This window comes from Culex pipiens, chromosome 2 (genome assembly GCF_016801865.2).
Source record: "Culex pipiens pallens isolate TS chromosome 2, TS_CPP_V2, whole genome shotgun sequence".
In the NCBI taxonomy this organism is placed as follows: Eukaryota; Metazoa; Arthropoda; class Insecta; order Diptera; family Culicidae; genus Culex; species Culex pipiens.
In genome coordinates this window covers 198,643,112-198,665,455 of record NC_068938.1, presented here as the reverse complement: position 1 = coordinate 198,665,455, position 22,344 = coordinate 198,643,112, and the positions used below count along the sequence as shown (strand labels likewise).

General features: G+C 35.7%; 1 protein-coding gene across 10 annotated transcripts in view; it reads left to right on the top strand.

Moving 5' to 3' along the window:
- The window catches only part of LOC120412715 (huntingtin-interacting protein 1), a 38,395-nt gene that overhangs the window by 483 nt on the left and 15,568 nt on the right, over positions 1-22,344 (top strand). For 2 of the 10 annotated variants that reach the window (XM_039573297.2, XM_039573291.2), the window contains exons 1-2: positions 226-748; positions 21,896-22,317. In XM_039573297.2, coding sequence (XP_039429231.1) covers positions 665-748; positions 21,896-22,317 — 506 coding nt within the window. In that variant the 5' untranslated portion in view covers positions 226-664. Of the gene's footprint in view, positions 1-225; positions 749-14,456; positions 14,712-21,232; positions 21,759-21,895; positions 22,318-22,344 lie in introns of those variants that run through there. The other 8 variants (XM_039573298.2, XM_039573290.2, XM_039573295.2 and 5 more) reach the window with 7 other exon arrangements.

The following is a 22,344-nucleotide window of genomic DNA, read 5'->3' as shown; positions in this document are numbered from 1 at the left end:
TTGTTTGTGGGAGAGAGCGAATGCACTTTTTTACTATTTCTCTCGTTGTCTGTGGTTGGCGCTCTCTCTCGAGAGAGGGGCGATTCGCTCTCTCAATCTCTTTACGATTTCTTTGGTGGGACTGGATAGGGTGGGCGGGAGGGTCATTCATTCAACATTTCGCTACAACTCTGGGTTCTTCAGATGGGCCAAAGCCGTGGCCAGTTCAGACGGGGCGTGCGGACGGATCAGACGTGTGTTGGTCGGAATACCCGGGGTTTGGTGGAGTAACGCGTGTGCAAATTCGACCTAAATGTCATGCTGAGAGAATCACTTCTAGCCGGGACTTCATTCCGCCGTACCTGGAAGAGAACCTACTCCTACTCCACGCGGGGATTGCCCTCTGTTTTGGGGCTAGGGCTGTAGTAGTGGTGAGCAATAATTACGAAAATTGCCACTAGTAGATACTCTCTGGTGTCCAGAAGTGAGAGGTGTGTACTATAGATCGTGTTACTTCTTTTTTTCACGAGGGCGGAATACGCCTAGTTTTACGCGGTCAAATCGTGCGGATTTAATCCGAAGAAAAAGTGATGTCTTAGTGGGTCAACGACGTGAAGTTGAACTGTGACCTTTATCACAAAATTAGTGCTCAAAACTACCCCGGAATACCCCAACTAATCGCACCATGGCTTCGATTTCGCTGCCCCGAGTCTTGCAGAGCAAGAAGAACAACCTGGAAATTGAGCACGAAAATCTCGTCAAGAATATGGTATGCCACTGGACCCCAGTTGATGTTTTGAACCCAAGTTTGTTTGACTGACACCCACCACAAAATCTAACCCATTGCATCGACGCAAGCCCCCCAAATAAAATATATATTCCGTGTACAGGGTCGATTGCTCCGCAAAAGGTCATCGCCAAACTAACACACAGCACCAACATGGATTGAGCACCAAAACGCACCACCTGACAACAATTAGCCATTTCCGGTTTATTGTAAAGTTTTATTTTTTTGAGCTTGCTTTCAACTCCGATTTTATTATTGTTTGGTTGTGATTTCGCGTGAAAAAAGTACTAATTCGAAACACCTAAAATTTTCTATTTCACTCGGTGAAAGAGTAAACACATGTGATGATTCAGTGTTCCTAGCCGGCTTCCGGTTTATGCTGAATTACTTTTATTCTTGTGCTGACTTTTTTTCTCCTCTCATTTCGTTCGTTCTGTCACGATACGCCTCAACTGCTATGCAAAGTGTTGCGCTTGAAAGATCTACAAAGCGGTAGTGCCGGATGACTCTCACTCTGTGTATTTTTTATCGTGAAAGGGCAGGGACGTTGCGGGGAGAGGTGACAAATGAGTTGAAATCATTTTTTAATAAGTTGGCTGAAAGTGGTATGAATTTATTCTTATTTATATAATTACTCAAAAATCTATTTCAACAAAAAATAATTTTTTTCATTCATAATTTTTGATACTCAACGTTTATTAGACAAATATGCGATGAAAATAAAATAAATGTCAACAATTTTGATCAATTCTAAAAAAAATCAATTAGTTTACGTCTCAGAGAGCACAGACTATATGTATTAAACTAGAGAGTAATTTTGTAGAATTTCGGTTTTTTAAATTTTTTATTTTGTATTGTTGACTCGGATGAAATTTTGTCCTTGCATTTGCACAAATCTCTATACAATTTTCAGGGCTGGTCACACAAAATGGGTATGCGAATATTCAAAAAACTGTTTCTCGAGAATCTATTTTCTAATCGATTTGATTTCTTCAGAACTGGTATAGGTTCTGATCTATAATTTTTATGAATGTTATTATTTTGTTATTTAATTTTTTGTATGTATCATTTTAGCTTAATGAATTTTTGCAGAATTTATGATTTTTGGAAAATATCAAACATCTAATCACTAGAAATTTAAAAAAAAAAACTTTTTAAGATGCAAATTTTAATTTGCAATCGAAAATGACGAAAAACATTTTTTTCGATAATGTGTACCGTTTTCAAATTCAATGCGTTTAAGGTTAAAATTTTGGAAAAAAATAATTTATTTTTGCGATTTCACATTAAAAAAAAGAAAAGCATCCTGTTCAAAAATCTTGGAAAATGTCCTGCAACTTTTCTTTCAAGACTTGAAAGCTTTAAAAAATCACACTAAAAATTTAAAACAAGTGGACATGTTGCATACATTAATTTATAATCTTGTTTAAGTTTTCTAAATATCGCAAAAGCCTCCTTTTTAAAAACCGTTTTCGATCGTTTTTCAATCTTTTTCCGAAACAGTAAATCTAGACTTTTCTATAAGAAATGTTTCAAAATGTTCTTAAACCCTCTACCGGCCAAATATTTTTTCGAAAATATTTATTTTCCCGTGCTTTGGAGGCCATTTTGAGCAATTTTTGTTCAAGGAAAAAAAAATGTCTTCTTTTATGTTTTTCTCCATTTATTTGGAATATTGTTGAAGGTATTTATCTTCTTTATTTTTCTTTTTGTTTTAAGACTTTTCTACAACTTCTAATCATTTCCTTATGCCTATTTCCTGTTGTTCATAAGTTGCTAATCATTTTTCGATTTTTCGGGGTTTTTACGAGGTTTTTTTAAACTAAAACCACTAGCTTTTAAGTTGCACCAAAAGTTGACACATGGAAAATATTTTATTTTTTCAAAGCATTTACAAAACAAGTGAAATCATTAAACTCCTAACTATAAAATAATTCAAAAGTTTTCCTTTAAAACGATTTTTCAAGATTCAAAATTGGTTAAAAAAATTATTCAATGTAAGCGAATTTTTAGAAAGAAATCCGTTCAAAGGCGGAGTTGGCTCTTCGAGAGTTAACTACCGGGAAACAACGAAATGAACTGAAAATGCAACTTATTGTCGAGATCACGGTGGTTCTTGTAAGCCTTTGAAAACTTACATAAGAAATAAACTTTGGGATAGAATTGGGTAATACAAAATTAATCATAAAAAAATCATGATATTTCTTGACAAAAAGTAAAAATTAAATAATGGTTCTACTGAAAAAGTGATTAAAAAAAATTGTTTGTACTATTCGTTCAAATTCACTATAAAATTTTCTTGGTTGCGGCAATTTTTAATTTTTTTCATAAAAGTTAAAAATTCTAAATAAATTGACTTTTAACTAAGCACTTTAAAAAACAATACATGGAAAAGCCTAATTTTCTATATCATTGGCTAATACTTTCTTAAATGCTATTCTATAGTTCTGTTTTTCTGCAAATCGAAGAGATATATGAACAAGAAGGTTCCTAGAATTACGAGCAGTTTGATTTTTTTCCAAAAATCTTCTGGGAGGACCGAATGGGTTTTCTTCAAAGTTTGAATGGAGAAATTGTGTGGGTTTATCCTCGTACATATTGCATGCAATTTTTTGGTTGTACGAGCGAACGATTTTTATTCCCTTTAATCAGTTTCTAAGCAACTCGGGCTGAATATTTATCACATATACATGACGAAGTCCAGTCTGCAACTCGTTAAGGTCCATCCTAATTCTCGATTAAAACTTCGGAGAAAAACCATTCAGCACTTCCAAAAGATAATTAAAAAAACCAAATTGCACTCGACTTTTTAGATTATCTTTTTTATTTTTTTTCGTTTATTGTTGTTCTGTGTAATTTCAATCAGGCTTGAATCAAGGCGGTCTAAAATTACTGTATGATTAAGAGATTGCAAAGTGGAAAAATCAAGATATTATAAATTCATTTTTCATGTCTTCTTCAATCGGTGGCAAAACATTTGAAATTGCCTTTATCGAACTGTAAACTATTCTTACAACAAACTCCACCACTTGATTCCGAACGGGTCACTGCCGATCGAACTTTTGTCTGACCAACTGTTCCAATGACTTGCTAAGGTCAAGTTTTGCTTTTATTATTATTATTTTCATTGTTATTTATCGCTTATTCTGTTTACTTTCCGTTCCACCGTTCAACAGGTGACGAATTGTGCCGTTCCAAATTGGTTTGCTAGAGAGCACTGTAAAACCAAGAAACACTATCGTTTTTCCGCTTTGATTAACTGTTTTCGAGACCACACCGCAACGGTTTAGGTTTAACGAGTTGTGAGGTTTAGGTTTTTGTAACTTCTATTTACAGTGGGCTGCTTGACGTGCGTTTGATTAGATTTTAAATTTGATAAGAAGTATACGCTTTAAGTCTGAATTAGATCATGATTCAGTATCAATTAGAATTAAATTATTTTTAAAGAACTTACATACTTTTTATTTTTGTTTCTTTTAATAGAGGAAAACTCAATTTTGATCCTTTTCCACGTGTGTATTCTGGAAAGTTCCACCATTCAATGGCAGTTAGCTCATAATTGATGAACGTTTCGATGTAAACTTGCTCTGCTATCGATTTACCATCAAGTATCAAACGACTTGCACCTGCCACCGACGTGGCTGCTTTGTGCAAGGAAGCAATCCAGGTAGAAAGGTCCAGAGAACAAAGATACCCCGAAGAACACGAAAAAAAAGGATTTCAGCAAACAAAATTGCCACCTTTCCCTTACTTTGTGACCATTTTCACCGGTCCTCGAGAGCAGCAGATGTTTTCTCTTTCTTTCTCAAATTTCGTGATGCATTTTTTTAAATGCATTCCATTGCAAAGCGGCACGAGACTTGCGAAAGCCAAAGCCATATGCATTTCTTAGATTTCATACATAAATCTTGCATCGAAATAACCAAAAATCAGTCAACCGACAAGTCGATCGTGATGAATCTCCAACAGATTTTTAACTCTATCCTAACCTAGCCCAGCAAAGTGCCACTATACATAACCTCACGCATCGGCACTTTGAGGGTGGAAAATGAATCTGCAATTACCTTACTGGTTGATGCATCGATAAATTTTCCACCGAAAGCAAGACTTAGTGAAGGTGGTTTGGTGGAAAATTTACTCAAGTTGGAAGAGGAAAAAAAGTGAAAATGCTTCGCGCGATTTGGTCGTTTGGAAGTTTCGTGTTGGAGCATAAAAAATGCATGCTCGCTGAAGCTAAAAATAATTTTAAACTTCAAATATTCAGTGCCCATCAGTGGCCTGCGGGGGAAGTTGATGGCGGTGCAGTTTGATGGACTTGAGGAAAGTTGGTTTGAATATTTGAACAGTTTTAGGATGGGAAAGCTAAATTAAAATTGATGGGAAATAGTAGTGGAAATGTTCCACTATGATAGTTGACGAGTCAATCAACAGCATTGTCTTCTTGAAAAAATGTAAACAAAGAAAAATAATGTTAAATTGAAAAAAAAACATTTACAAAAAAAAGATGTTGTTCGGTAAAAATTTCAAAAATATGATTGAATTTTCTTCGGTAAACCATTTTTAAACTGTACTACAAACAAAGAAACTAGATTACGAAGAAGATGATTTGAGTGTAAATAAAACATGATAAGGCCATTGCAATGCCATCTAGTTATACGAAGACTATGATTATATAAAAATATTATGCTTAACTGATCATTGAATAAATAAACATTAAAAATATAGAAAATTCAAGTGCTTATCAAAATCAAACATATTTTAGTCATCATCTCCACATACCAGCAATTACCATATAGCACAATAATGATAAGTTGCGTTATGTGTGTGTGTCGTTGTACTCTGTCAGCCGTCAGAATATTGGAACGGAATGTGAGGCAGCGGCGTGTGACGTGAGAGTATCTCAGCGTTGCACGCCACGCAAATCCAGAAATGTGCTGCGAATGAGTTATTTATGTATTTATAAACACGCAGTTCCGACAGGGACGTTTTAAGGGTTTTATGGAAATTTTGATACATTGAAAAATAAGTATCACTTTTTTAGTAATATTGATAAAAAATCCTTTTTTAAGAAATTCTAGGTTTAAGGCAAAACCAAAATACACCAATTCATTTTTTTTAGTAAACTCATTAGATCAAAAATCAAAATCATTCAAAAATTGGAAAAAGAAATGCCAATCAAACCCTGCTAGCTGATTTGACTCTCCACCGTTTCGCTTGCATCCAATTTAGTTTTAATAACATTATAAATCCACATCTCTTTCGCGCGTTTTCGTTACGGCTCTTGTCTGCTCTGTAGGTTAGTGGCATAATCACAGAGTCGTTCTCCTCGCATCTCTTCTTTCATCTCTCGTGTGTGTTATTCTCCAACAAAGTGCGTTTTTCTTCCATGTGTGTTTACTGTTTTCGAATGTTTGGCGTGCATAATCATTAACATTCCCATGGCGAGCGAGAAAGAGAGTTTAGAAGTGGAGAAAGAATTCGCACTTGTAAACGTGTGAAATTGCATCCAGTCAGGTGTAATGTGAGAGTTGTGAGGAAAATTAAACCAAGACATATTTTCTTAAGAGGTGGAATTCGGTAGGTTGCAGTTTTAATTGATAAATTTGCATATAACTTTCAATGTTTATCCTAATTTTTTAATGGATTTCTTTTAGGTCATCTCTAAAATACTTAAAATGTAGGAGTGAAGCATTGTTTGGTGTCCTCTACGTAGTGGAGTAACTTTTGGAAGGTATAGGGCAATTTGGGGGCCATTGTTTGCTAATTGGTGGTCCAACATTAATCATCGTTGCTGTTTTTGTAAGCTTTTCTCTTCTTTTGGGAATGATCTTCCGGTTGAGATTTTACGCCCTGAGTTTATGTCTTGATTACGTTGTTAACCCTCTGCGAAACTATTTAGACATTTGAGGTTATACAACTTTGTTTATGTTTGAACTGATCCGTTTTGTCAAAATCTAATGTCAAAATATATAAAATTTTAAATTTGAAGGCAATTAAATTTTAACGAAAGCAAAAAAAATCTTGTAATTAATACGATTAATTTAAAAGTTTAGGGCAGTTTTTTTTTAGTTAACATTTCAAGGACAGATATTGATTAATTGTTTGAAAAGGGATTTAAAAATTTAATTTAATTACTGTATTGCATAGAATTTAACATTTCTGCACCAGGTTGTTACATTTGTAATTCAGAGATGTGGAGAACCTTTCAACTGTGATCAATTCATAAGCATTTGCAGGGAGGTTACAAACTTCTAGTTTAGTTTTTGCTAGTGCTCTCTTGCAGGAAAATAGTTTTTGAGAAAAAAAAACCCTAGATCTATGCAATTGAAAACATAATTTATTCCTTATTAGGACAATTATTCTTTTATTGTCATAACATTGATGAATTAAAAATAATATTTACAAATCTATGGAAATAATACAAAACATACATTTTAATTGTTTTTTTAGTACATTTTCTTCAGAAGTTTTTTTTTATGACAACATTTGAATTATATATGTTTGATAAAATTCATTGGACTCGTTTTCAACTTTTTCCGAATAAACTATTTTGAAACCTAATAACTGTGCCTCGAGAAGATAATTTCTGATCGTTTTGGTGTCTTGGGCAAAGTTGTAGGTTATGATCAGAACTAGGCAGAAAAAATGAGTTTACGGAAAAAATCGAAAAAATGTATCCCTTTTTATCCCAAATCACGATTTTGCCAAACTTAATTCCCTTCGAATTTTTAGCTCTTTGATGTGTTTAAGTTGACCAACTTATTTGCTTTAGTGCATTACTACCGATTTGTTTTTCGACAAGTTATTAATTTTTGGGAAAATATAGATTTTTGCAAAGAATGGAATTGGAAAATTTACCTGTAAAAGGCATCACTATAATCATTTGTGGTTTTAAAACTGAATTTGCACCGTTTCCAAAAAAAAAAAATATTTTTTCTCGTCCAACTCTGAAAAAATAGTTTGAAAAGCTAAACAAAATCAATAAATTTATCTTATTTCGAAATTATTCGATTAAAGCCCTTTTGAAATTTAAGTAATGATTTAAAAAATCTGAAAATAATTGTATTAAAAGGGTGACCAAATTTCTCCGGATTTTCACTTTTAAACATTAAAAATGGAATCAATACTTTCCAAGATATTTGATTGATTGAAGAAAAACTCATAATTCGTTATTTCAATTCTTTACAACACCATGTCTTAGCATTAAATTGCGGGATTAAGTTTGTTCAAAAATTGATTGAAAATTTTCTCAGCTCTTCGACCATATTTTTTCAAAAATGGACTAAAATGGCCACTATTTTGAAAAAATAAAGCAAATTTTCTTAAATTTTCAGGCTAAAAAAAGCTTTATCTCGAAATCAGTATATTTTATCAAAAAAAAAACAATAAATTTTCCTTCCAAAAATTATTTCTGAAATAAAAATTCTTAGATATTTTCGACACTTTCCGAAAAAATGTCGATTTTTTCACGTTTTTCAAACGCTTGTTCACGATATTCAGATCTGATTTTTCTCCTTGTAGGGGAACAGCATCTAATTCCAGCGTGCCTCTAATGTTGGCAGGTCAGAACTTTGACATTCAATTAAAGCTAATTAAAAGCGTTTTCAACTGAAATCGAGTGATAAATAGCTCAATAAGAAGTGAGCAAGCAAGTTTCTATCAAAAGTTTTGTAAAATTAGTTGCTTAAATAGTGAAAATCAGCAAATTGGATGGAGTTAAGAGCGAGTGCTTAACCTGCCAAACATACGAGAATTTCCCTAACAACACCTTTTTTGTATTTTTTTCTCTATAAAATCCTTTCAACTCTAAAGCAGAGTACAGCATTAAAAAAATCACATTTTTAAAATAAAAAATATATTACAGGTCATGGTTTTTACATTTCAGTATTTTTTTAAACATATAATACAAAAGTACAGTTCTGTTACTTCCACCTTCATTAAGTCACCAACATGCACCGCGGGGGCGTGTTATGACCGCGTTTTATTCCGCGGCCGCGTGAGACCTCATTGCACCGTTTTATTCGTGGGTCTGGAAGCAGGGTCTTTGCTCTGTCGGGCTGTCTTTTATAACGTTTACGTAACGCTTCCCCCAGCGCAAAGGGAAACAACAATAAACAACACCACCGGGGGAGCACTAAACAAAATGGTAATACCCTAACGCTTTTCCCGTGAGCTTTTATACACTGGTTTCAGTTTAAAGCTGGAGTTTGAGGTCCAAACGGTTTCTTGAGCTTGATTGGTGATTTTCACAGAAAACGGTAATAATATTTGTTTAGTTTTTTTTTATTTCATAATTTTTTTTAAAGAAAAAAAAACAGATTTTTATAGGTCTTTCGAAATTCAATGAGTTTTTTTTTTCACAGTGTCACCTTAATTCTGATTACATACTTGGTATAGCTAGTCAAAATAAATGCCAGCCAGAAAAACCAGGAAAGCTCATTGTTGGTATTTGGTTCGTGTCGTTTCACCAAAGACCAACGAAAACAGAAGAAGCGACACATACTGGCTTGAAGGTGGGTTCTGCATAATCTAAAGAGAGCTTATACCTAGGTAATAACATAACCTAAAAGCACGTGGCCCTTACCGTGGTGCAGTTATGGGCCTGGTTTATTGTGTTTGCCATTATGCACTCCAACGCGCCCAAGTTGGAGGAGGCTTTCTTCCTGTTCCTTCTTTCTAACTATGCTAATAATGTGCCTTGAACCAGTGATTTGTTCCAGCTGTTTGAAGGCGATTCAGTTTTTGCTATTATTTTGCACGGTCAGTTGCTCTACTTTCATATCCTGTAATAAATTTTCGTTGAAAAGATTTTTCCCAATCAAAACAATCTCCAATCGACACAGTTTAGCAACACCCCATCCATAGAAGAAGAAAACCCCAACCCAAACAATGCAGTTTCGGTTGCAAGGCCACCCCGAGCATCATCTCTCCTCAATCAAATCAAAGCACGTATGCTTATTGAGAATTGCATTTCGCATCGGCGCAGCTAGCCGTGGAAAGAGATCAAAAGCTACGGCAAAGAAATATCTCAACGGCTGAGTGGCGTAGCGCCAACACATTCATTCAGCATTCAGCGGCTTGTGATGGGGTTATTGCACTAAAGAGAGTATAGGAGTCCCACTCTGTGAGTTTTGCGAAAACATGAATAAACCGATACGGATTATGACAGCTCAGAGTGTGTGGAGGAGTTCTCCAGGAGAAAAAGAAAAATATTTTTTTTTTTTCAGTTTCAATTTGAGATATTTTATTTTATTTTTATTGATTATGCAATTAAAATTTGGACCTAAACCTGGACATTTTAATATATACTTTGTTAAGCAATATCGAATTGTAAATATTCATATAAGTCTAAGCTTATCTACCAATTATTTAAAAAAAATCGCAAAAAAATATTATTAACTCTGATTTTATACATAAAACTTAAAATAACCAAAATCGGGGGAAAAAAAAAGAAAATAAATTCAACAACAACGAAAAACTTTACTTCTGAGCAGTTCTCTACGGAATCGGTCTTTTTTCTTTAATTTTAATTTGTATATTTTTTAATCCGGCTGATACTTTTTTGGTGCCTTCGGTATGTCCAAAGAAGCCATTTTGCATCATTAGTTTGTCCATATAATTTTCCATACAAATTTGGCAGCTGTCCATACAAAAATGATATGTGAAAAGATGTAGGTATGGATATGGACTACACTGAAAAAAATTGATTCACGGTAAAAAAATTTTGGTGATTTTTAATATATCTTTTTGTCATTAAAGATTTGCAAAAAAACACTATTTTTATTTTTTTTTATTATTTGATGTGTTTTAGAGGACACCAAATGCCAACTTTTCAGAAATTTCCAGAATGGGCAAAAAATCTTTGACCGAGTTATGATTTTTTAAATCAATACAATTTTCTTCAAAAAATCGAAATATTGGTCGCAAAAAATTTTCAATTTCATTTTTTGATGTAAAATTGAATTTGCAATCAAAAAGTGAAATTTTGATAAAGTGCACCGTTTTCAAATTATAGCCATTTTTATTAAACTTTTTTCAAAATAGTCGCAGTTATTGATTTTTTAAAAATAGTGCCCATGTTTGCCCACTTTTGAAAAAAAATATTTTTGAATAGCTAAGAAAATTCTCTATATTTTGCTTTTTTGGACTTTGTTGATACGACCCTTAGTTGCTGAGATATTGCCATGCAAAGGTTTAAAAACAATAACATCCAAAGTGTAAACTTCGGCTAATTGATGAAGTTCACTGGTGCTGAACCAGGGAGGAAGTTTCAGAATCATTTTCAGAATTTTGTTCTGAATCCTCTGAAGTTTTTTCTTCCTGGTTAAGCAACAGCTTGTCCAGATCGGCACAGCATAAAGCATGGCCGATCTGGACAAGCTGTTGCTTAACCAGGAAGAAAAAACTTCAGAGGATTCAGAACAAAATTCTGAAAATGATTCTGAAACTTCCTCCCTGGTTCAGCACCAGTGAACTTCATCAATTAGCCGAAGTTGACACTTTGGATGTTATGTCCAATAAGATAATTGATGCATTTCGACAAAAATCATTGCAGTTTTCAGCTGCATTGATCCGCTCTTTATATAGTTTATAAGTTAGTTTTAAGGTATCCCTTTTTCTTTTTGTACATGTAGGACCTCCTACATTTGAAATCACTGAATAGCGAAAGCTACAATATTTCATGAATAAATGAAAATTGCTATTATTTAAAATTGAGGTGAAAAGTCATCGATTGTGATTGGACACTCAATAATATTTTAACTGAATGAATGTACATGGAAGAGAAAATCTGAATAAATATAAATTAAAAAAAAAAAAGGTTTAAAAACAAGAAAATTGATGTTTTCTAAGTCTCACCCAAACAACCCACCATTTTCTAATGTCGATATCTCAGCAACTAATAATGGTCCGATTTACAATGTTAAAATATGAAACATTCGTGAAATTTTCTGATCCTTTCGAAAAAAATATTTTCAAAAAAATTAAATCAAGACTAACATATCAACAGGGCGTAATATTGAATGTTTGGTCTTTTTGACTGCCTATTTATTTAAAAAAATGAAGCCTTATTTTCAAGATATTTTCTGTAAGTTTTTTGAAAACTTTTTCTTACTCTTGTCTATTTCATAGTTATAAGTAATAATTTTTCGATTGAATTACGATGTAAAACACAGCTGAAAGGAACACCAAAACTCTGTTGCGTACCTAAAGGAACTCATTGTATCTTGATTATTCACAAATAAAACCGAATTGAATTGAATTGAATATTTTCAAGATATAGAAACAAAAAGCATCCAAAAAGGTATCATTTGATGATTTTTTTTACTAAAGTTTTCCGTCTTTTTCCGATCCGATGTTATAAGCGCACTATTTGATTAAAATGCAAAAATAAACCATATGCAATTTTTTTAAATAGTTTTTAATAGATTGAATCTTATAACATTTTTCAGTGAAAATTTAATTTTTCGGCAATCATAATTTTCTCCCCTTATTTTTTGAAGAAATTTTGAAAGGAGGGACGGAGTAGGGCAAAAGCTTGGAAATAAAATTTGCATTGGCCTAAGTAATTAAAATTAACTATTATTTCTTTTAATTTGAATATTTTGTACTATGCTGATGTCAAATATTTCCTATATTAGTTTTAGGTAGATTTCAATTTCATTTTTTAAATGAAATATCCTTATCCTTATTGACACAAGCCAAATCAAAAAAATGCTGCTCGCTAACTGGGCTGAACAAAAAAATACGAGGGGACTACCGATGCATAATATTTTCCTGATGAAACAAAAAAAAAGTTATTCAAATTTGCTTACTGTTTACTTCTTTTTTTTCTTATTGGGACTTTAAATTTGTTAAATGTTTGAAAAAAGTTTTTGTTTAGTTATTGAACTTGATTTTTACATTTACCTACCCCTCGGTCATTTCAGTTTGTTTTGGTTTTTTGACGTTTGTCTGCTTTTTAAGTGGGCTACGGCCCAGTTATCGAGCGCCCAGTTAAAAAGCAGCCCAGTTATACAACGCCCAGTTACCAAACAACTACTGTATCTGAGAATAACAGTGAAATATTTCAACAAAACAAAAAGTTTTTCTTGACAATTTTGCAAATTAATTTAGCATTTGTTTTTTTTTTATTTCAATGAAATTTTAATTAGTCATTCCACCCATAAAATTTCAGGACTATCCATACAAAAGTACTATGCAAATGTTTGAAAATCTAAGAGTAAAATATTACCTCTTTTTCAATATAATTTTAAATCAATTTATGTGTAAATCCATATTTTTTTTCAAGTGTTAACATTAAAAAATGCGGATTTCCACAATTTAAGAGGCTATATTAAAAAACTTACTCGAAATCTGTCCACATTCTTAGATTTAATATTAACATTTTTTTTCTAAGTGGACCTTGAGAAGTGATTTTCAGATCGATTTGGTGTATTGAAGATACATTTAAAAATAATTTCTTAAGTCATTTTTAAAGTGGAATTAAATTTGCAGTCAAACATTTTTTTGTGAATTTTGATTTAGTGGACTGTTAGTATTCTTCAGGTGATTTTTTCCGTTTCTTTTTTTACGATTATTGATCCGATTTTTAGCCATGAATCGGCCATTGAAAAATATGTCTTATTTCGTTCAATTATTTTACATTTGTTTTCTCTTCTGATATTGATTAATATTTCATAAATACTTGTTTTTTAAGCTTAAAAAAACTTAATAAATTTTGAAGCATATGGGACATTTTTTTACTTTAATTGTTCAAAATTTTACAGAGAACTGTTCTGTAAACACATCTCCCAACGAGATTTCACGGTCTACCGGCGCCAGCGATATGCCGTTTAACTAAAGTATGCGCGAGCGTATCATTACCAAATGCAAATTTTTGCATTGAAACCCCCAAGCTCCCCTTTATAGTAGCAGCACTATACCCAGAAGTATGAATCATGTGGCGCAAATGATTGATGTCTGCTGGATGAGGCAGTTGCCGGTGTGTGTAACTGTGTTCGTGGAAGACACACATTCTGACTATAACAACAATTCTGTTTCACTGACTTACTGACTGAATTGCGAAAGTTTCTCTGCGGGTTCCTCAATGCAAGGCGTTATTCTCCCACTTCTAGAACGTTACCAACCTGCAAGTGTTTCAAGTCATGGCAAATTTCAAACATTTTTATCGAGTTTTTAAAGAAGTTTGCGAAATCGGCTGATATCGATAAAGGTAAATCCCGGGAAGTACCCCCCAAAATTAAGGAAGCCAGAGTATGATTAAACATTGAGCTAACAAAGTTTTGGCTTCTATTTGCTGAGTTTGCCAAGTTGGGCAAGTGTCACTTACTCACTCACCTGTCGCGTTATCTAATCGGTTCGAAAAGGTAACGTTTCACATTGAGACACTTTTATCAGTGACAACAAAACGTGCCAGAGGGTAAATTTCCAATTATTGATTTTATTGTTTTATAATTTTTCAAGCAAATTTAGTAAAAAATAACCTTAAAAACAGCACGACTTCTTATTATGAATTTTCACAAAACTGCGCAAATAAGTGACAATTCTCCCCCTGCAACAAGTCCACTTGGGTTGTGAGTCTCTCGATCGATAGGATTTCGATTCTTAATCCTGTTTGTGTGGCCGCGGCAAAATTGGCTACCTTGCCTTAACTGGGCGACGGGGCTCAGTACCAGTTCGTAACGGGTCGCGAAAGCAGTCCAATCGCTTCGGTGGCGAAGCCACGTTTAATTAGAGAAAAATTAAAGCCAGGAATTGGTGTGTATAGTGATTTGCAGACGAAGAAGAGATCAATTTGAATCAGTTAATTTTGAATGTGTTAATAAGAAGTGAGATTTAAGGAAAATTTCAAAGTGCTTCTTGGAATATCTACATTGAACAAAACTTGGAAGCCTGTTGGTAATCGATAAGACAAGTTTAGTCATCAAGGAAAAAAAAGATAATGGTACCAACTCAGATAGATTATTCATTATTCTGTACTGGATTCAAACCCAGAAGGAATTCACAAAATTTATAAATTATGCAAATTAAAAAAATAATGTGTCTCTCATTCCATCGAAGGCTTGTTTTGCTCAGTACAGTCCAAACTCGATTATCCGAAGGCCTTGGCGAGATTTGACTTCGGATAATCGAGTCTGGACTGTTTAACGTATTATTTTACACAAATTTTAATAAATAAAAATTATGAGTTTTTAGGGGAGTTTACCATAATATGAACATTTTGGTTAATTTGGAAAGATCTTTATTAATCCATTTTTATCCAAATAAGTAGTCAAACAATCAGCATTTTTTCGAAAGCCTGTAGGAACTATACTAATATATTATAATATATGAGGACTGGAACATACATTTAGGATAAAAAGAGTAACCAAATATAGTTTTAGCAGTTATTTAGACTACATATATGAGTAGTAGGGTGGGTCATTTTTTTCGAAAGTGCACGGATCCGGCTGAAATAAAGACCATCTTGTAGAGGGGACCCATAGGGGCTCTCATACCAAATTTGAGCTCATTTGGTTGAAAACTGGCTTGTCGCTCGGGGGTTAAAGTTTACATGGAAATTACTATGGGAAATGCGTGATTTTACTTCAAACGCTCCTACAGGCTAAGCGACAAACTTTAACCCACACTTACACTAGGTAGCCGTGTCGGGGGTGGTCCAAGGAACATTTTTCTCTAAGGGTTCATGGTCATCCGTTCAACCCTGAGCTTGCGCCGGAATCCTTCTAAATCCCGGTTTTAACGGTCAACGCATGCTACGAAACTTTGATTGAAGCATCACATGAATGAATGAGAAACACGACGCCAAACGTCAACACACTTGCTCACCAACATTTACGAACCGCGCGTTGCAGCTTGGTCATTGGCTAGTGACCACGTTGTTGACCGAGAACAATTCGCATCATTGCGTGCATCGACTTCCGGTAGATAGCGGGATGAAGTGGTTACGTTGCGGAACAATTCGGACTGAGGCTAATGGCACGGGAAGTGTTTGTTGCGGTGAATGTCTGTGCAAGATCAGAAGTGGATAATGGCGATTGGACAAGATCCACCAATGGGGGGATGAGGAACCTACTGTACAGCGTTTTGGTGACGTCGGAATGCACTCCGACGTGTCTTGTTCAACCCGGCGGCGGACAGCGGACGGCGGACCTCTTTGGGAACCACACGTCTATGTACTTCCGGCAGAATGATTGCGAGTATTGGGGACAATTTAGCCGTGTGCCGCCACCCAGAAGGTCAAGCGAAAGCAGATGCTCGAGGAAGATGCTTAGAAGCTGATCCGCTCGATAGACAATTAAATAAATAGGAGGTGCTCAAGAAAAAAACTGCTTATGAATTTATTTCAACCACAAAATAATAAATACATTCGTAACTTCTATTTCGTGTGTGACGCGATTAAATTGATCGGCCATACAATGACTTCCATCACCGGTTCACGATCTTCGTCCCGGATGTGATTCTTGTCGATCCACATCCCGCACGGATATTTTGGTGGCCATCGTGTACATCACGGTACATGTTAGTTCTGGCTTCATCCGGTTTGCGTCCCTGAAACGCCCTTTGCAACGGACTGAACATTGATAGACCAGATTGTCTTTCCTGCCTTGCCGGTGATGCTTTCCGTGTTGGATTGGCCGCCTTCCTCCCCCTTCTGTGGCAACAGATCCCCAACTTTTGTCGGTTTTGCGGGCGTTTTTTTTCACGATGTTGGTCAGCGATGTTGATTTTCTGCATTCTCACGAAACAAATGTCTGAAATTTAAAGTGACGGTTATTGAAGGTTTTCAAGTTCTAGACTAAATTAATTGAACTTACTGATTTGAGACCTTCTTTTTCGAACAGCTGCAAGGTTCTGCTATTTCTCCCCCAACTTGAAACTTTTTTCGGTTGACGCTGCTACTGGCATCCGCGGGTACGCACTGAAATTCTGTCGCTATGGTGTGGCCAGCCGTCATGTCACTCTCTTTTGCAACGTGCTTCCGGAAACCAACTTGCGCTGTATTTGCCGACGGGCCAGCGAAATCGACGGCGAACCTTTGTTTTGCGCTTAATTTTTTTCAAGTTGACGTTTGGCGTCGTGTTTCTCATTCATACATGTGATGCTTCAATCAAAGTTTCGTAGCATGCGTTGACCGTTAAAACCGGGATTTAGAAGGATTCCGGCGTCGCCGGATGTTTCGGCTTTGCGCAAGCTCAGGGTTGAACGGATGACCATGAACCCTTAGAGAAAAATGTTCCTTGGACCACCCCCGACACGGCTACCTAGTGTAAGTGTGGGTTAAAGTTTGTCGCTTAGCCTGTAGGAGCGTTTGAAGTAAAATCACGCATTTCCCATAGTAATTTCCATGTAAACTTTAACCCCCGAGCGACAAGCCAGTTTTCAACCAAATGAGCTCAAATTTCGTATGAGAGCCCCTATGGGTCCCCTCTACAAGATGGTCTTTATTTCAGCCGGATCCGAGCACTTTGAAAAAAAAAAATGACCCACCCTAATGAGTAGTACCAAAATTTGCCATTATCAAAAAAAAACATAAAAATTTAAATTACAATTCAAGGTTTTAACATTTGAATGAAAAAAGTGTTTTAGAATGCTTTTTTGCTATATCGTCTTGAAACTTCTAACTTTACCTGTCACTCTCGAACGACGAAACGGTCTTCTTTTCTCTTCTTAAAATGGAATAATAAATACCTTTCAATACCAATGCTGAAAAGCTGAACTTTTCAGCACTTGTATCGAAAAGAAACTTTTTTCTATTTTTTTTTTATTCTAACGGTGAATTTACTTAACTCATGGATGTTTGACATAAAATTAAACCCAAAAAGCGTTTTTGGGAATTGCAAGAAATGTTGCAAGCAACTCGTTGCAAAACTTGATGTTTTCAGCACTCGTCGTATTTATCCAACTCGGTAAACCACGTTGGATAAATGAACGACTCGTGCTGAAAAGATCTTTTTTTGCAACTTGGTGCATCACTTTTTTTTACCCATGCCCAGTTTTTTTTCCATAATTAACATCAAAACATGTAAGTATTCACGATTTTATTTGGCAAAAAAAAATTTGAAGCAGGGGAAGGAGGGGCAAGACGACCGTCCGTAAATTTTAACAATTTCGATATTTCCAGTATGAAGAATTGTTGCTAGCAATGCAATTAGTTGATTCTACTACCACCGTTTTTTATGGGTTTTAACGAGCATTTTCTTAGCTTGTTACACTTGCCCCGCTTTCCCCTAATGAAAAACGGAATTTCGCAAAAAAAATCAAAATATTTTTGACCGATCCCAGACATGTTAAATATGCCATATGAATTTGAACATGTTTTCAGTTGATTAGGATTTTATGGGGGGGAGGTGTCCACGTGCTTCCATCCCGCCAGTCCATATGTATAGCCTTAGTGTTGTGTTTGCTGTATTTGATATTTTGTGAACCACACCGTATGCTGTACTCGACAGATATGGACTGGTTCCCGGCCGGGCTGATGGGTCTCGCAGCTGGCTAGTTGAACGTACCTGTTAGAACATCAAATAATGATGTTTTATCCTTTTGTTTCCTTAGTAACAGGAGAATAGTTAGTTCAGCAAGGGAAGCAACAGTTTGATCCGTTCAGCTGTTGAAGCAATTGCTTCCGATGCAAACTTGTGCTGAACATTGTTGGACTACCTAGACTACTGATCGAAGGAAACAAACACGAGGGTACAAAGGGATAAGCTCCCCCCGGATGGGGCTAAATTGTGGAACGCTCCCAGTGAGTTTTACTGAGCTGCTTTGGACATTTTAGGTAATAGTTGAACAAAAAATAGTTAAAGCTCGGTATAAATTCACTGGGAGGTTGTGTGGAAATTCCCGTGCTTGTAAAGTTCTGTTTCTGTGTCACTGTTGTGTTAGCTTGTAACATGTTCGACATGACACTAATAACCAGCAGTGATTAGTTATGCGGAAATTTCCAAGTACGGGAACACGACGAAAATTAGACGACCCGAAGAAATAGTGAAAGTGATAGTGAAATCAAATAAATAAAGTGTCTATAAAGAATCATGAAGTGAAAATATTATTATAATTATTTATATTTAATATGATATTACACTTTACAGCTGAGTTGAAACTCACTATCAGAATCTAATGTTTTCTTGTGTTCTCTTTTGTTCTTTTCGTTTCAAACTGAATGAGCGAGCATCTGACTTGCTACGCAGCCGCAGGATAACACCAGCTGTGATCAATACCACACCGACTGACGAGGATTGCTACCAAGCTTGGTGTCCACGGCTATATGTCCAACCGAGAGACCTCCAAGGTCGCAGGGAAGTATTAATTAGTATCGCCTTTTTATGTTTGATCCTTTTGTTAATACAAATTCCTTTGCAGATACAAACCACTTTAAAAGTATGCCTCGCGGCCTGCTTTGATCTTTTGCTTATTCTATCCGCTTTCTACCCCCAATGCGTCCTGCACGGAGAACCTGGGGTAGCTTATGGTTGACCTGGGGAGCCCGAGGAATTATGCCGTAGGTGGCTCGTATAGTCTTACTCACCTATCCTCGCGGCAAGGTCTTCCGTAGGTCTACACCCGAACATGCGACGTGGGACTGCATGAATCTTCAGCTGCTGCCGGAAGGGTGTATTCCGAAATTACCGAATTACCGAATTTTCAGTTGATTAGGATTTTATTTCCATAAAACAAATTTAAGTTTTTTGGAAAACAAATCTTCTCTGATTCCCCCCCCCCCCCTCCCCCAATGTCGGCCTGAATAATCAGGGGACAAAAGAAATATTTTTTCGAAAAACTTAAAAAATGTAATGAAAATTAGAGTTAAATCAACCAAAAACCAGTTAAAATGCATTTTCCTGCGTTTAAAATCATATTTAGCATGTTTGAACACCTTTAAACTGCCCATGTTCGCATAAATGTTCCATATGCCAAAAATAGCAAGCTGAGAAAAACGCATTCGAAGTTTGTCCCATACATAAGGCTACGTGTTAAGTTTTTGCGAAAAAACTGGATTTCCTCCTGATTTCTAGAACAAAGTACTGGATGTTATAGGCTCTTTTGAAAGAGCACACGATTTTGAACCAAACTGCATCAATAACTCGAAATCGATGAAAATGCATATGGGACATTTATGCGATCAGGGGCAGTGAAGACATTTTAAATTTTCATAAAATACCAATGTACAGTCCCACGAAAAGTTTTAATTTTCGAAAAAAAAAATCCATCGGTACATCGATATTTTGAAAACTAATGATTGGAAAGCAACTGGACGGGTGTAAAATGCATTTTAAAACACTTTTTCTATCCAAATTTTGAAACCTAGACTTGTGATTTCAATTTTTATATTTTTTTTATTTTTTTGTACACACCTGAAAAAATAATTTTTTCGAGAATTTTGCAACTTTCATTTTTATGAATATTTTTGAGTTGTTAGTTTGACTTGATTTATACAAAACATGCGACATTAAAAAAATTAAAAAAGTTTTTTTGCCAACCAAGTTTCCCCTATGCAAAAAAAAAATTGCAAATTTTGTTTAGTTTCTTAAATTTAAAAGCTAACAAATTTATATTGAATGAAAAGATGTAAAAAAACATAAATTGATTGAAAAACTTTTCAAACACAAAAAATCCTTAAGTAATTCGTTGAAGTTTGTAGAACAACCCTGAAACTATCAGGAAAAAAATATAGATGCATCTAAAAAAAGACCTTGGCGAGAGAGCACAGCAGTTTCGAAACTAAATCTGTAAAAAATGAGTAACGCTTTTGCTCTCCACAGTAAATAACGTACCAATTATCTCACTCCGCAAACGAAAATTGATAGTTTTACAATTCTTCATCACTATCAGCTGTAGCATTTATCAATATTGCTCACCACAAATCGATAAGTTTTTTCCTCACCGGAAGCAAACCATTTGATTACTCGTTTGCTCAAAAATGCATATAATCGAAACAATTGGGCCAAACTTTCTTCTTCCCCCTTACTCTGGGAGCATGTCACTGCAGTGAAGCTCAAAACGAAATTATTTCTCATTCAGCCCAAACTGCCAAAATAATTGCCCACAGAAGATTGGGCAGAGATAACACACCCCTCCGAATTGAGAAAAAGAAGAATTTAACAAAAACACAAGATTAAAGGGGAAACGATAAACTTCGCCAGCACCATCAAACAGACAGCGATAATTGGTCTAATAACTTACTTTTTTTGGGAAGTGAAGAAGAAAAGTGAGTTATAAATGTACTCTTTAATCTCAAGTAAAGTGCTATAAATCACTCAATTGAGAAAAACGACATGAAAAAACAAACACAACAATTATTTTTAACTCAAACCGCAAAAAAAAATCGCACGCAAAAACCAAAACATCGCGCTCTATATCACTCTCGCGCGCTGTCATGTCTCTTATCTAACGATATCAATTCCATTTCTTTCCTTTTTTTCTCTCTCCTACCCGGTTCCATGTCCCCTCCTTATCTCATTTCAGATTGCATGAACGCTCGTGTGTGGGTTTGTGTGTGTGAATGCTTGACCAGATAAAGCAAATCAATTATTTCATCGCACCGCAGCAAACGCTCTCTCTCTCGCTCGGAAGTAAAGTAATAAACTAAAACAACGCAACTAAAGTGTGAGCGCGTTGCCTTCTTCAAAAGTCGTAATTAGATTACTGTAACGGTGTTACACACGGAGAGCAAAAACGGCCATAAATCGTACGCCACAATGTTAGCTAACTTTTGCTTTCGGTACAAGTGAGCGAAACAAAAAAAAACATCGAATTTTAAGCGGGAGCTGGAATCCCCTTAACCGATTGGTGATTAAGTGTACCAGTTTAACTACACTTTTATTAGACTGATTGGAGGTGCTGAAAGCACTCGTTGATTCCTATCTTTGGCCATAAAGTGATTTTTAAATAGTATTTTTTATAAGTCGGAAGCATTTAATTGTAAATATCATAGCGATAAGCGGAAAAGCATTCCAAGATGTCGCTGACCGATAAAGAGTACCACAATCTGGTAAGTAATGCGTTTTTTGATGGTTTGGGTTTACTAACAGCACTCTGCACCAAATTTTGAAAAACATCGCATATCATCGCAAAAACATCGCATCGGTAGAAAAACTTCTAACATGTTCTCTTTCCATCCCCAACCAGACCATAAGCATCTCGAAGGCCGTCAGCAACCATGAGATGCCCATCAAGGTCAAACACGTCCGAGCGTCCATCATCGGAACGTTCCACAGCAAGGGTGGCCACGCGTTCTGGGCGATCGCCATCCGGCAGCCCATCCAGGAGAACCGGATCGTGGCGTGGAAGTTTTGCCACCTGCTGCACAAGATTCTGCGCGAGGGCCACCCGCTGTGCTGCCAGCACTCGATGCGCCACCGCGGCATGTTGATCGAGGCCGGCAAGCTGTGGGGCCACCTGAACGATGGCTACGGCATCTGCATCAAGCACTACACGAAACTGCTCGTCACCAAGCTGGAGTTCCACGACCGGAATCCCAGAATACCGGGCAGCTTGGCGCTGAAGCCGGGCGAGCTGGAGCGAATCGGCGAGGGAGATATCAACTTCTAGTGAGTAGTCGTGTGCGATGTTTTCGA